The 15,362-nt window shown below is 43.9% G+C and overlaps 1 protein-coding gene across 12 annotated transcripts in view; it reads right to left on the bottom strand.

Annotated features, from left to right (window-relative positions):
- The window catches only part of REEP1 (receptor accessory protein 1), a 64,139-nt gene that overhangs the window by 18,316 nt on the left and 30,461 nt on the right, over positions 1 to 15,362 (bottom strand). For 6 of the 12 annotated variants that reach the window (XM_086891409.1, XM_086891404.1, XM_023925691.2 and 3 more), the window contains exons 4-6: positions 14,005 to 14,125; positions 12,339 to 12,452; positions 5,440 to 5,490 (exon numbers count right to left, since the gene is read on the bottom strand). In XM_086891409.1, the coding sequence (XP_086747535.1) occupies positions 5,440 to 5,490; positions 12,339 to 12,452; positions 14,005 to 14,125 (286 nt within the window). Of the gene's footprint in view, positions 1 to 5,439; positions 5,491 to 12,326; positions 12,453 to 14,004; positions 14,126 to 15,362 lie in introns of all 12 variants that reach the window. The other 6 variants (XM_023925696.2, XM_023925697.2, XM_086891406.1 and 3 more) reach the window with 2 other exon arrangements.

Here is a 15,362-nt window from a genome sequence, read left to right as displayed (position 1 = left end):
CAGAATCACAATTAAATGGCCTGCATCAAAATAACTCCCTTTTAAAGTTAATCATCTATGATGATATTCACCCAACCATTCTCAGCAATACACAACATTACCACAGCACAGAAAATTTGAAATTTTAAAGCAATAAAAAGATATTTTTAAATTCCAAGAAATATAACAATCTCCTTTTTTTCATGCTACTTAAGGAAGAAATGAACTAATTCAATATTTTTCTTTCTTTTTACACTAATTCTCAATCTTACGACAAAGATATTCCTTGTTCAAAGGAATGTAACTGTAAAGAGTGGGTTGATTAAATGACACTTTCTATTTAAAACTGCATCTCATCAAAAGGTTGACTGTAAGTATTCTGTAATCCTCATACTACACCACAGCCATAAAGTAGGAACATGAGAAAATTCAGTCCATACAGAATCATGGATTTTTTGAGCTACATTAAATGACATTCAGAATATAAATTGTATAACTGATAAAAATTACATTTATGCTTTGACATTTTATTGAGGGGGGAGGATCTGAAAGATACTTCATAGCATATAATCTTGAAAAAAACACTGAAGTAAACACACAGAGCCTGATTTTAACATTCTTTCTGCAACTGTAAATTAGGAAAAACTCAGTGGAGGCTTTGACTGAGATGAAATCAGAAAGGCAAATAAGACAGTAAATATTGTCCTGTTTAACAAAAAGATAAGGAAACCTGTAGCAATTCACCCACCACTTTCATCTAGACTTGTATTTGTCCAGGCAGCACAGCCTGACTGCTGCCAGAGGACTTAGGCTGGGGCTGGACCAGAACATGTCACTGCTCCCTTCTGGGCTGCAGCTTTGAGTATCCTGACCCAAGGTGCAGGTCAAGGCCAGTGGAGAATTCACTCTGGTGCTGGCCTGGCAGAGAGAAAGGACTCACCCTGAACAGCTACAGTCGAAGGTAAGACTGGACACATTCCTTGCCAAAGCTGTTATGCAGTGGCACTGACCCCTTGGGAAGGCAAAGCAATAATTTACTTCATGATTTATCAACACCACTTCAGAAATCCTGCACACACAGTAAGGGAAAATCAGTGCCTCTACCCTATACAAATTCCTCAGTATCTTATTTTTAGGGTGTGTAAGAGGTGAGGGCATCAGGTGCTTATACCTACAGTCACTGTGACAGTCTGCACTTTTTACATTCAAGGAAAGTGACAGATCAGTAATCTTCCAACTTTTCAGCCTGAAGTTTTTTGTAAAAGAAAAATGAGTACAAAATTCTAACTCCACATTTAGCTTTCCTCCAGAACATTACAGAGAAGTAGCAGAGTTACTTTGCTCTTTCCTACTAACCTATTCTACTTCCAAAAGTAGAATATTTTAAATTGATGTGGCTCCTTTGCTTATACACCAAGACATATTATGTTGCTGATTTTATATTCATTGCAGTAGAGTCCTTAGAATTTATGTTCTGCTAAACTCTCACCTTTGCCCTTGCCTTCTCCAGCCTGGCATAAAAGTTGATGCCCGAATTTTGGCTACTCCTGCCAGTGGCTGAGCCGCTCTTGGGTATGTTCTCACTCCAAGAGGCATCTCCAGTTAATCCTCTTGGGCCAGTGTAAGCTACATTTACTCTGCAAATGTTACTGGGCTGGTAACTGTAGTTGCCTTGCATGGCTGGTCAGCTGGCTGAGATCTCAGCTGCCCAGAGCTCAGTGCAGTTCTGGATGGGTTTTGGAACTTCCACTGAATTCCTGCATAGACACCCTATTCTCAGTGCCTGATTCAAAGCCAACACAAGATATCCTACCCTGCAGCCTGATTACAACAGACAGATCTCCAGTGAGAGCAAGCTGACCATTAAATAATATTTTGCTATTGCAGAATGTCTGGGCCAGCAAAGCCAGAGGGTTAGCAAGTGATGAACTGTAACTTGAGTGCTGTATCCCTCCCTCACACCCAGCTCAAATGTCAGCAGGGCTCAGGCTTTTAACCTCCCCCCAGCTGCTCTGCTCAGCCAGCTAACCCAAATTCCATTTCATTCCAGCCAGCAATTTATGTATGTGGACATTAGTCAGGTTAGAGACGAGATTCATGTGTCAGACCAGCCTGGCAGGGAAGATGACACCAGCACATTGAAAATGAAGAAGTTGTGTTAATATTTTTGTGATACAGCAGCATAGAATGATCAAAGGCTCCAGAGAGAGCTTTGAAACAGGGACCTGCTATGTGCCTATCATCTGTGGGTCTGTTACATCAACATGTAACACAGAGCCTTGAGCACAGACTGAAACAGCTGACCTAAATAACTTCACTTTCTCTGTGAAAAAAAGAACTAAAATTTCTTTTCTGAATTTTTGCTTTAACTTAACTTGAGTTTCTAACAGCAAAAATAAAGATTGTTTATAAGACAAGTAATAGCAAAATATTACTGCTACTGTTCCTACCATTCTATGAAACAATTTTCCCCAAATATCAGAAATGGCAAGAACAACAAAGGCCTGGGCTAAATGAAGGCACTGAACACCTGTGAAAACCTGCAGAGTTCCATTTCCTTTCTTTCCAGTTTCTGCACCTTTGGCCTTTCCAGGGATAGACTTTATTTACTTGCTCCTAGAATACAGTGTAACACTCACAGTTCTTTCCCAGTTACCACATTTTTACTTGACCACAAATAGAAATGTGACAGAAATTACCACAGAATGGGGATGGTGTCAGAGTAAAATGGAAAATATTGTTTGCCAACCTTTATTTCCCTGCTACATAAGCAGCTGGTGTATATGAAACCAGAAACATTTGAAAAGCCAGCATGGTGAGGGTTTGCAGAGCTGTGTTTTAGAAATAAGGACTTTATCCAGGTGTAATGCTTATTATTCCACAAAAAGACTTATCATTTATTAGCAAAAGAAAATAACAAGTAAATAGCTTTATTTCTCAACAGAACAGATTTAGCAAAGCACATGTTTTGGGCTGTGTTTTGCTAAAACAATCATGTGGAAGATGAAGACCAGCTGTTTGGTTTGCGATTTTTGTTAAGTGTTGTGGCCATGATCGTGCAGATGCTCTTCCAACTGCTATAGACATGAGAGATATCCCAGGAATTTCAGCACAGAGAGAGGATCCATGTCCTGAAGCTGCAGGCCAGAGGCATGTTTGCAGCACATCCACACAGATCTGGGTTAGTTTTAACCTAGAGAGTGTGACAGCAGTAACATCATGACAGTAGCTGTAGTAGCACCATGTCACTGTGTCAACAGAGAAACAGCTCGATGTTATTACACAGCCTTCTGAAAATTGTGACTGGGAGGGCTGTGGGACTAAGGATGACACCACCTCTCTCTCCTCCTCACTGAACACCAACAATTGTCAGGAGGATTGTGCTGGCAGTGTGGGACTTGTGGTTTTGGGACTTTAGAGGACACAAGCATAAAATGGTGATGGAAAACTGAGCCTTATTTTCCCTGGGCACAAGACACCCTGCCTGGACTAAATTTCTCATTCAGCTTCTCTTAAGACATGGACCATATCTGTGGGCATGGCATTTCTGATTTTACAGACAATGAGTTTGCCAGACAGCGAGGTTTTGGGGGACACAGGTAGGACAGATGTCTCTCTGTTCCCTGATCACTATGGTGCATCTGTCCCCACATTCATCTGATCTTGCCCATAGGTAAAGGTACAGCACAAACTGAAAGTGGAGCTCTTCAGGCTTCCTTTGCCTCTTCTTCCCCGAGGATCTACCAACCTCACAAGTTCTCTTTTTACAGGGAAGGGCCAGGGCTCAGTGCTACTGAACAGAATAAAAGACAAATACTAAAACAGACATGGTAATATCACTTCCCAGTCACTGCTATCAATTGGTGTCAACCTTATTTAGATTAATGACTGCACCAACGGTATGAGGGCATTGGCCATCAAGACAAGCTGCAGAAGCTCATTTGTGATTCTAAGTTAAAGCTCACATCCACGTGGCATAGTAATTAATCTAAAACTAATTTAAGTATATCTGCCTGATTTGGTCAAAATGACAGCTGTATTATAGACACTCCTTCCACACCCACATCTAGCACATTCTGTCCTTTTTGCCTTAAAGAGTATGACAAAACAGTATTAAAACACTGAACTTCCAGAGCCAGCAACCTGTACACTGTCTTCCTCTTCACGTTGCAGACATCACCATCATCATCTCCAGAAACAAACATCAACCTCTCTGGGGTCCAGAGCACAAACACTGATGCAACCACTATTTGTCTAGAAGGATCAGAAGCACTTTCAAAAAACTGACATCTGCATTGTGACAAGCACTGTAAAAGGCACTTAATCAGAAAGAGCTGGAACTGTCTTAATTTCTTTTACCATTTTATAATCAGCCTCTGCATTCCCATTTGAACTAAAACTTTTCAGGAGTCTGGGAAAAACTGGGTTTACATTCAATAGAATTATTTATTATAAATACTTCATGTACGTAGGTAGCAAAAACTAAAGTAAATAAAATTAAGCACATAATTTAAAAACCTGAAATTTATGTAACAGTCCCATTGAATATGATCTAAATATAAACAAATAACAGTTATAGATTTCATCATTCCTTTAGTCTGAAAATATGAAAGAAATCTGTAAACATTATTTAGGCTTCAAAACACTTAATATCTAAAAATTCCATTTTGCAGCTGTGTAAACCATGACACAGCATGAAAAATCAGGAACCCAAAACTGCCACGTCACAAAAGAGAAGCTTTTAATACAATCAGTGTTAATGCAGGATGGCACCTCCTGGCCTTTTGCCTCTTAGGATCAGCAGTTAATGGACAAGCAAGGGAACACTAAGTCACACTCAGCACACTGCCAGCACAATAGTCAATCTGTTAATGTTCTCCTCTCTTTTTGCTGTAACTGTGGTTAGTAGTTCTCCTCCACAGATGACTGCATGCACGTTGCAGCCTCCATCCTGCCAGTGTCCCCTACAGGGTGTAGTGCACATTCCCAGGATGTCAGCTGTGGCTTCGGTGTCAGCAGGACTGCTCCAACCACACCTGTCAGAGATCCTTCAAAAGCTCCACTGCAACCCCAACCATCCTCACAGGGATCACAGCAGAAGGAGAGAGGCTCCCTGCATCCATTAGTGAGAGCACAGCAGCAAACACAGCAGCTTGGCCAATGAAGCAGCAATCAGCCCAGTTAAATGAGTGTTCCATGTACAAAGCTCCCTGCCTGGAGCTGGAGTCTCTTCGACTGCCAGCAGAGGACTTGGAAGGCAATTTGCTAATGAGATCAAGGACAGGCTTTTAAAGCTCAGCACGCAGGGTCTACCCACTGGAAGCAGAGCAGACAGCATTTGGCCTCAGACCAATGTCAGTTGAAAACAGTCCAAACAACTAGTCTAACAGCTAGTCTAACAACTAGTCTAACAGGGAGCAGACATCAGTTAGGGGTTAGTAAAAGCACTCAGCAGATTACCTGCCCTTTTTTCTGGTCCAAATACAAGTGTAAATGAAGTAGCTGAGAGACCTAGCAAAGGGAAAAAAGAGAGCCATTGTGGCAACACACATAAAAGCTTTGAGAATAAGATCTATTTGAAGCATAAGTAATTGAGGTGAGACACGAGTATGACAGTGGGCACTATGTGCAGGGACTCACGTACACATAAAAAGCAGGGACACCCACCTGTGGACTAGACCTCTGAACATAGGTTCTCCCTTCCTCAGCTTCCCCAGAGAGATGGAGGAAACCATTCCATAACCCCAGCTGACAAGGTGTCACCTAACACGTGCTTTTAAAGCAAATTATAAACACAATGGGCTCCACTCCTTGCACTTGATTGATGCTTCCCACTGGAGAAATCCCCAGTGTCAGGCCTAATGAGTAATTTAGGCCCAGGACTATGTGAGGGACACGTGGCAGTCATTTCAGTCCTGATGATGGACAGTTCTTCTGAGCAGTAGGGTGACAGTGGGGAATTGCTCACAGCAGCGAGCAGGAGTTTGCACACAGAAGCTTCCTCATGTCTGGCTGCAGGCAGGCCCTGAGCAAAACCATCAGCTTTATGGTCTGAGCACAGGCATGAGTGAAGGAGAAAATGGCTTCTGCCACTATATGAACACAAATATCCTACAAACAATATCCTTATTTATGGCCAGGGCCTGCGTGCCATGCCTAGTCCGGAAGAGCTACCTGTTTGGAAATGTCAGACAGTAATAAAGACTCAAAGGGAAACCAGCTGACGTTAATGTTGATGGTGGAAATGTAATTTCATCCACCCTTTTTGTTTGTGCAGTTAATTTCCTCTCTGGGGAACTCTTTGTTATTGTTTCTCCCACACTAGTCCCTCTGTATAAATTTATTTTTTGGTTCTGCTGCCCTGTGCATTCAGTGAGTGTTGTTTGCTTGTTGGAGACACCAACCAAACAGCCAGCATGAAAGAAAAACTGGAAAAAGTTACCTGGATTGTAACTCAAACAGCATTGGGATTCTATAGATTTGTGAAAAACAGATTCATAAAGACTTCTGAATAAAAGATGTGTCACATGTGACAAGAATATAAAGTACTGTAATCAGTGGCATGATACCATATGTTTTAAGAAAGCCATTTGTTGTTCCTCTTTATTGGCATAAAATAGCTCCAAGATCTTTGATTTTGGATCCCAAATGGGGATCTTTTAAAAGAAGCTACTTTCAAAAGCGACAAGCTCAGCCCCTCTGAGATAGCAGTAAAGTGTTCCCAAGGGCTTCTCGAACTGTGAACTCTAAATCCCTCCTGACCTCTGCAGCTCTAGGCCATGTTGCTGATGAGGGCACATGATGTGGCCATCACAGATATGATGCTAAGCAGATTGGTCAGAACTGTGCTCCCATATGTTTGCTCAGCACAGGAGCACTCTTCCTCTGAGCAGTGGGATCTAATCATTACAAAGAGGCTTTTTCAAGCATCTTAAGGGAAAGGATGCTCCCCACCCCTGCTTCCCTCTCCCAGTTCAAGTAGCAGTACAGTTCTCCACTGCTATGTCACAAAAGGCAGCATATCTCTCTCACACAAGTATTTTTCTCCCAGTTTCCACAGTAAATAGGTCAAAAATGCATGGTAAATTAGGGATCTAAATACTGATTTTTGGGAAATTGCACTGGCTACAGCAGCTGGATACTAGAAATGAAATAAAAGAGGATAAAACCCAAATCATCACTGGTATTTCCCTCCCAGTGTCCTAGTTTAAAACCCAGCAGATGTACTGAAAAGCTTCCTGATAAATTTCTTGGGCTAAGGCACCCTAATGTAATGAAGCTATAACCCTCCAGGGGAAGGTGAGCCCAAAGGTGGAAATAGAAACGAATAGAATAGAAATGCCAGCCCAGACAGGTGGTTTGAGAGCTGCTGAGGCTGCAGTTAAGAACTCCTGAGCATTAGTTAAGCAGGTGGATGCACATCCTGAAACTCTTCTGCCTGTCTGCATGCCTGCTCCTTTTAACGATGCACGCGGTGACTGCCGGCTCCGGCAGGATGGTGAGCCACATTTCCCCACCCATGAAAGGCTCTTGGACTGTTTCTCAGACTTATTAGGCACAAATGGGCTTTTCACTGACACCAGTCATGTGTGCCTGCTCCCTCCACCTCATTTAAATTCTCCTGCCAAGGCTCTGTGCCCACTGCCAGCACCACACTGTGCCCCACTCCCCTGCGTAAAAGCAGGCACGCAATGGGCCACAGCACCAGCTGCTCTGACACCTTACCTACAGAAGGGCAGGAGAAAGGCAGGGGAAGGTGCATTATCAGAAACCTCTGGAGTACACTGATCTGTTGGCAGTGGGATGTTTTCTCCAAATCTCCTCTGAAAAGAAGAGTTGAGGCTGCAGCTTGTGGATGGTTAAGTGGTTGGGAGCAGGATTTGTTTTCAGGTGGGGAGAGATGTGGGTCTGTTTGGCAGAATTGTTCAGGGTGGGGAATAAGGTTACATCCAAACAGGATCTGGGAAACCCAGGAGCTTGAAAGAGAAAGAGCTGGGGGAGAGTGTAAAACTGGTGATGTGTGGGTTGTAGAAAAACAGGAGGCAATGGCAGGTCTGGGCAGGCTTCTGGGAAAGCAAGCAGGGGTAGAAGAGCTGGGGACTGGGGGCATGGCAAAGCAGCAGGTGGTAGGAGGCTCAGGGCGAGAGGTGGAGGATACTGCTGGGAGTGTGGTGAAAAGCAAGGAAGTACATACAGGTGTGCTGGAGAAGGCTGGTGCTGCTTCCAAGCCTCTGGAGCCTCTCCTTGCTGCAGCCATGTGTGTCCCAGCTGCTTACACTGAAACCTGACTGGTGGCAATGAAAAGCCCATTTATGCCCAGGATCCATCTGATGGATGCATTGCCTGGCCAAGGCCATGACTGGGGCTGTAACTGCCCTGCTGCAGCTGCTCCCTTCTGCTGTGACCCAAAAGCAAGCTCCTTCTCCACTTTTCTCTCCATCAAGGTGAGCTGGAAAGATGGTGGTGGTCAGTGCCCAGGGCTCTTCAGGAATGGAAATGGCTGAATTAGTTGTAACTAATTGAAAACACACAAAGAGCAGCAGGATTTACTGCTTGGTCATTTAATCTTACTACTTAGGACTGACCCACTTGAAGCCACCACATGTGACAGAATCACCAAGTGATGAGGGCAGGATTAGAGCCTCAAATGAGATTATGCTCCTTGGTGGGGATGTGAGCTGCTGAGGGCAGAGAAAAGATCTGTCTTGAACACCCAGTAGAGGTAATAAACCAGATATGCAACATACTGTTTGCCTAGTGAGCATCAAAAATAGACTCTCTGGAGAGAGAGAGAGAACACCCAAGTGAGCCAGCTGAGCAGTGCTTGGGACTCTGACAGCTCCTCAGCCTGTAAAATGAACTGGCACAGGTTTGTGCCAGCATTAGCACAACTGTGGCTTCAAAACAAAACAGAGCAGGGGCAGGGAGCAGGAGGAGGGGGAAGGACAAGCCTGCAATTGGCAAACTGAAACCATAGGATATTTAAAACAGAAAAGGGAAAGGGACAGGGGATCAGAGATAAGGAAGGTGTGGCTTTGCACAGTTTGCAGCATCTTAGCCTGCAGTAAATATATAAGTAGCAGCCTATCACACACAAATGGTAATCAGTGAGCCAGACTCATTATGATGCACAAATAAAAAGATGATGGATGAACAGGATGCATTAAAAAATATTATGAACAAAATAATGGATTAAATATATAATGGATGAAAAGAATTAAAATATAGTTCTTGCTCAAAGATTTTACCATGAAAGACAAAAGACCATGATGGATCACAGCTCAGACAGAAAGGAGAGGACAGGGCTAAGCACAGCATGAGACATGTTCTCCAGGTATAGGAGCCTTTAATTTTCAGCTAATTTACTGAAAACAGGTCTGTACAGAGTCCCTTTTCAGCCCAGCAGCTCACTGTGTATTGCCACTACAATGAAGTTGATTTGCAAAGTCTGAGGGTTCATTTCTGCATACAAAAGCATCTTTTCCTCACCCAGTAATCCAAGTGAAGCAGTAAATAATCCTCACATTCACTTGCTGGTAAAACTCATGTTTTCCACAGAAGCTGCAGGATCTCAGTGCTTCTGAATAAATCATCATCTCTATAGATTCCAATTTTAACACAGTCCTTTAAAGGCTGAAACCAAATGAACTGCTCACTTTCCCATCTACACTCAACACTTATCACAGACTAGCTGGATACCCTTAAATCTTGGCATTGGGAAAGCCATGATAAGCCTTAGAAATAGTATTCTCTTTTCTCCTTCCCTAGAAACTTCTCCCTAGGGACAGCACTGCAGTCTGGTCTGGCATCTGTCTGCTCAAAGTGTTTTCCAGATAATTAGTCATTTAAACCTCTCTCACGCAGGATAATCTGGCTCAGTCATACCTTCTCAAGTGAGCAAGTAAGGGCGTTGACATGTAGTTGACAGCAGCTGAAAACCAGGGCAACAGAAACAGTTCCCACCCCTGCCTGTGGTATCACTCCTCTCTGGGAAAAAAATCCCTCCACAGCAGCAGGGACAGCTACGTGGAGACACCTCCACACCCTCCCAAGTCACATCCTGAGTACCTGAGGTACCCCAGCTCAGCACTTCTGCATCAGGCTGTAGTTCACTCCAGGCAGCTCTCCCTGCCAGAGCAGCAGCACATTCCACCTCAGAAGGGCAAGGGACAGAAGCTGCTTTAACCATTCCTGGATTTCACACTGGGATCAGATTGGAGTGTAGTTCCATGAACAGCACAGTTAATCTGCTTCCCAAGACCAGGAAAGGATGATCTTGTTTTCCTTTCCTCTGGCCATGCTCCTCACAATGCAGTTCAATCCCTTTCCTTATGCGGCTCAGGCACTTGAGATGTGTTTGTAGGGTCAAAAGAACATATCCCTTTATTTTTCTTTCAGGATTATTTCTGATAGATTAGAGATAACCTGAGGAGGTCCAGAATGCTGGTGCACACTGGGAGCTGCAGCACTACCCCACTTTGGAGGAAAGCTGTCAGATTGGCTCACACCCTCTGTTGGATCTGCACCCTGAGGCACACAGAAACAAGCAACTTGCTGGAGGCCACAAGCCAAAGTAGTGAAGGAAGCCAGGGGTCCTATTTTTTCCTCATACATTCAGAGTAATTCAAATGTCAAGGCTGAAGGAATCTTTTGAACAGCCCTTGCTTTGTTGTAAAAATCAATCAATCTATTCAATAACAACCTCTCAATCTTATTAACAAATCATTTTCCCCGCCCCAAAGTAGTGAGCAGGAAGGACTCTTCTGGCCCATTTACAGGTTGCAATATCTTAACAGTTTTCTTTCAAGTTGTGTTGGCAAACATGCAGTACAGTAATACCACAGGAGTCACAGAGTTGTTTTCTTCCACCACTGAATGGGGAGTTTCATCAACTGTGAAAAACAACAGCTTCCTTGTGCCATGGAGACTCTTCTTCTTTTCTGCATTGCCACTAGAGCCACATTTCAAGGCAGAGAGATTCTTAAGAAAAACCCCAGAAACGTGGAACAGTGGGAAGGAAAACTGTGGTGCTGACTGTTCATTCCAGTTGAACAGCTAATGCAGACACTGTTGCAGTCCTGATGGAGGAACAGGTTGTCACTGTGGGTTTGGGTTACTGTTGAGCTTCTCATATTCAGGAGCTACCTAGACAGGAGCCAGAATCCCTCTGGGATTCACACATAGTTTCTCACTGTGTCCTAAAAACAGCTCTAGCACAGACAGTCTGCAGTACCTTGTAGGAAGGGGATCAGAGCAAAGGCAGTGCTGCAAAACTGGCATTCCTAGAGCCTATTTATGTCCCCAGTGGGACTTCTTCAGGCTTACATGGCAGCAGCAAAAGTGTTAAGAGTCCTGGAGGCATCACAAAAATATCATTTCATTGGGCATACGATACACAGCACTGCCCTAGCTGCACATTTATCCCAGGTTTCAGTCCAGATTTGGTTTATTTCACAGTCCCTGTATTAGAAAAGTCTCCCTGATGAAGAAGAAATGTTCAGGTGAAGACAGGCCTGACAACATAGTCTCACAATGCTAGGCAGGGAAAACAGAGGCGATTTTTGGGTTTAGCATATCTTTGTGATCCCATGAGCATGGCACACGATTTGGGCTCCTCCCTTCTGTAATACCTTGCATTCAACAGGCTTTATAGATTTTATGGTATTTGGCCTCCCAAGGATGCATTATGCATTTTTGCAGGAAGTAAGGCCAAGACATACTAATGTGCCTGAGGTCACAGGAAAAGCACTTGCCAGAGGAAAATAACAACTTCAACTCCCATTCTCATGTTGTTCCTACTACCAGTACCCTCCTTGTCCATGTGCTGCTAACTATCCTTTTGCAACTGCTATTTGCAGTAGCCAAGTCTCATCTCTAAAACACACTGTGCACATAGACTCTAAGCCATGATAGCCCATGGACAGAGGGCAGGACCCCAAAATGCAGTTATCATGTCCTTGCAGCTTTTATGCAAGAAAAGGAACAACAGATAACAGTTATTTCCTGGGTTTGGCTGGAAGCCAGGAAGAGAATACAGGATACACCCCTTCAGATGAGATCCCCTCATCCAATATCTGCTCATCCTCCAAAGGCAAGTAATGGCACTTCCCATTCACTCTCATATGACATCTCTACAGAGAGTTATATACCAGTTATGGTATGTGTATGCCTTGCAGAAGAACTTCCAGCCTTCATGAACTTCATCTTCTCTCCTGTCACTACACAAAATTATAGGTCACTATACAAAACAATGAGAGAATCCCTACCCCCACCATCTCTCCCTCTCCACACTGTGGCTGCTGCTGGCACTGGATGCAGATAAGATGTTAATGAGTCACCATCCTGACCTGCACCTTTACCTTTGAAGCTGCCATGACGGCTGCCGTGGCTGCAACGTTCAGCCCCCGCTTCCCAAAGTGCACGAGGGCATCGTAGCTCCGGTCTTTCGCCTGGATGAGGCAGTCATCAATCTCCTGTCAGAGCACAAAACAAAACAAACAATTAAAAAAGCACAAGAAGGACAGGTCCAGGCTTGTGCTTCCAGCCTCAAACTCTTGTCAGAGTCAGGTCATACTTTATGGAAGTGGATGTCTCCTATTTCCTCCACTGTGGCTGGAAAAAAATTCACAGCCAATATTTGCAAAGAGGAAAATTTGCTGGGGGGCAGTAACTCCCATTGCAGGGTTTGGGAACTCTTTATTCTACAAATGGAAGATTTGGACCCAAAGTTGGGGTCCTAGAAGCAAGAGAAATCTGCCTGAACGACATGGATTGATAGACATTTGCAAAGTATGCACTCCAAAGACAAATGTGATTGCCTCACAGTTAAAAATAATCATATGATGACACTGGGCAGCTGAAGCTGCATTGCCCTGTGTCCAGGACAGGTGGCCTCAGAAATATCTGGGATATCTGCACATCACAGTGGTGTCCAGCCTCAGATGATGCCCATGGAATTGGTAGGCCCAGAGCTTCTGGACTTTGATGCTGCTCAATATACAGTGAAACAGTTAGGGAGGTTCCTTCCCTCAGGACACTGGGGTCTGGATGATAATGATAGCAATGACTTCTAGTACTCAGCTGGTGCATGTGCTGGGTTAGTAGGGACTGGAGGCTGTGAGGAGTTGCTGGCTGCTCTCCTTATTCCCTGTAGGTAAGAGCTGTCAACTCAAAATGCATGAGCCCTGCTTGGGAGAAGCACGAGAAAAGGGAAGCAGAGACAGGGGACTGATTCCCACTGTCCTTCTTGGACAAGACTGAGATCCAACTGCTCTTTCACTGCCTGTGGCTAAACAGAGAGCTTTCATTTCCAAGTTGCCATTGCAGGAAACAGTCACTCTGCAGTTTTCTTGTTGGTATGTGACAATAGCTGTTCTTGGTCCATTTATTCACAGGAGCCAAATTGATCTGCCTGATAGTGTCCCATTCACAGCACAGTAATCTTCCAGGCAGGCAAATGATCCAAGCTGTAATATCCCCCTCCCAAAATTAGCATCTTTAATTTGAGCAAGACATTTTTTAAACCTAGGACCTCAACATGCTACATGCCTTTTTTCACCACACTACACAGCCAGGCAGCTCACAGCTGCTAAGCTCATTTTAGACTGCCTGGGCTGTTTGTATCATTTCTGTACAATGTTTTAGACAGAGCTGGGAACAAAGTTGAGGAGTCCTGGCTGCCAGACCAAGTTTCTCTATTTGTTATATGCAGCCACAACAGAGTACTCCAGTTATAATTGCCCAGTACATGCAAAGCAGCTCAGGAGGTATTTTTATCCAACTCCCTCCCAACTTCTCAACTGCACAAAGATGAGTTAATAACTGTGAGTGCACTGAACAGATGCCAGTATTTAAAAACACAACAAACACAAAGAACAAAAACACCAACCCAAAAGAGGGGATCAAATGATAGAGGAAGAGAATCAGCAGCTCCAAATCCTTCCATAAAAATGAATGATACAAGGACTGGACTAAACACACCATAGTTCTGTTCCACTCAGAGAGGATCCAGGCACCTGTGATTACCTTTTCTTTTGAAGACAACGTTGGATGGACAAATTTTCTGTACAGAAGGCTGGAGCCTTTTGTGTATGGAGACAGCAGCCAAGCTACAAAAGCTATTTTGAGTTCATAGTAGAATGGAAACCTAGGAGAAAAAGAGGGTTACTGTCTGCTCCCAATTTAACCTCTGCCCTTAATTAGAGATGCTCAGCACAGTTAGGGATTTCCCAGCTCAGCTCAAGGCAGCTTTTGCTTACCAAAAAATCTAAAGATTAAAGCATATTGACTCAGTTTTGAACACATCTCAATGACACATGTGGGTGAATCTTTATTTGGTTATCAGGACCATTATTTAATGGCCTGGAAGAGATTCTGATGGGCGGTAAGAGAAGCTTTCTATATGCAAAGATCACAGGTGTTGCCTTCACAGTATCCCCAGTAATTGTGAGAAAGCAAATACCAAACCAGCAAACCAGTATTTCATTGATATATTTATGCACTTTCCATCTCTTTGCCTCTCAGCTTTTAAGCTGAGAGGCAAAGAACCTTTGCCTCTGAAAAAGCTGAGATACAAGAACCTTTGTTGTCCAAGCAACATAAAGGTGCAGATTCACACTGACTTTCAGGTAGGGCTGCAAAATATGGAGGACATGAACCAGCAGGACATGCTTTGGCTGTAACAAGCAGCTAGGGATACCCTGAGATTAAATTATCCAGGCTCTTTTCTGGAGGACAAAGCCCAGAGCTCAAGACTGGCCACCCAGCATCATCAGCATGTTACTGGCAGCAGTGTGATGAATGATTGATTGTCACCCTTTGCAAGCACGAGCAGTGCACAGACCTGTGATGGCTGTGGACCCAGACAGGCTCCTGCTGTGCCACACAGGGCTGTCACTGAGCCAGCCAGCACCCAGGTCTGACACTCTGAGCATAGATGTGCCAGGCTGATCTCCCACTCACTGGGGATCTCTACAGCACACTTGATTTCACAGGCTGGATGAGCCCTCTGCCAATTCTCCTGATAGACCCACATAATTCATTCTCCAAAAAATAACAAAGCTCCAGATGAACACAGCAGAGGTAGATCTGCATGCAAATTAGACAGACAATAATGGTTTTATCTCCTTTTCAATGGATCTGACATGCTGCCAAGTTCTCCCGATTTCCTTCATCAGAAGGACTCACTCAAGGCCATGCAATGCTGTGCAGGAACAGGATGTAAGGGCCATGTACTACAGCTATATTTTCATCCTAAAGTCTACTGATCTCACTGGTTTCTGGTAGGAAGGCCTTACTATAAAGGGCAAGCAAGCAGCAAACACTTCCAAACCTGAGCATCCATAAGGAACTGAATCTGATAATTGGGAATTTATGTGCTCTCA

This window comes from Cyanistes caeruleus, chromosome 5, assembly GCF_971803275.1.
Source record: "Cyanistes caeruleus chromosome 5, bCyaCae1.hap1.1, whole genome shotgun sequence".
Classification (NCBI taxonomy): Eukaryota; Metazoa; Chordata; class Aves; order Passeriformes; family Paridae; genus Cyanistes; species Cyanistes caeruleus.
Note: the sequence above shows the minus strand (reverse complement) of the source record. Positions and strands in the feature narration are given on the sequence as shown.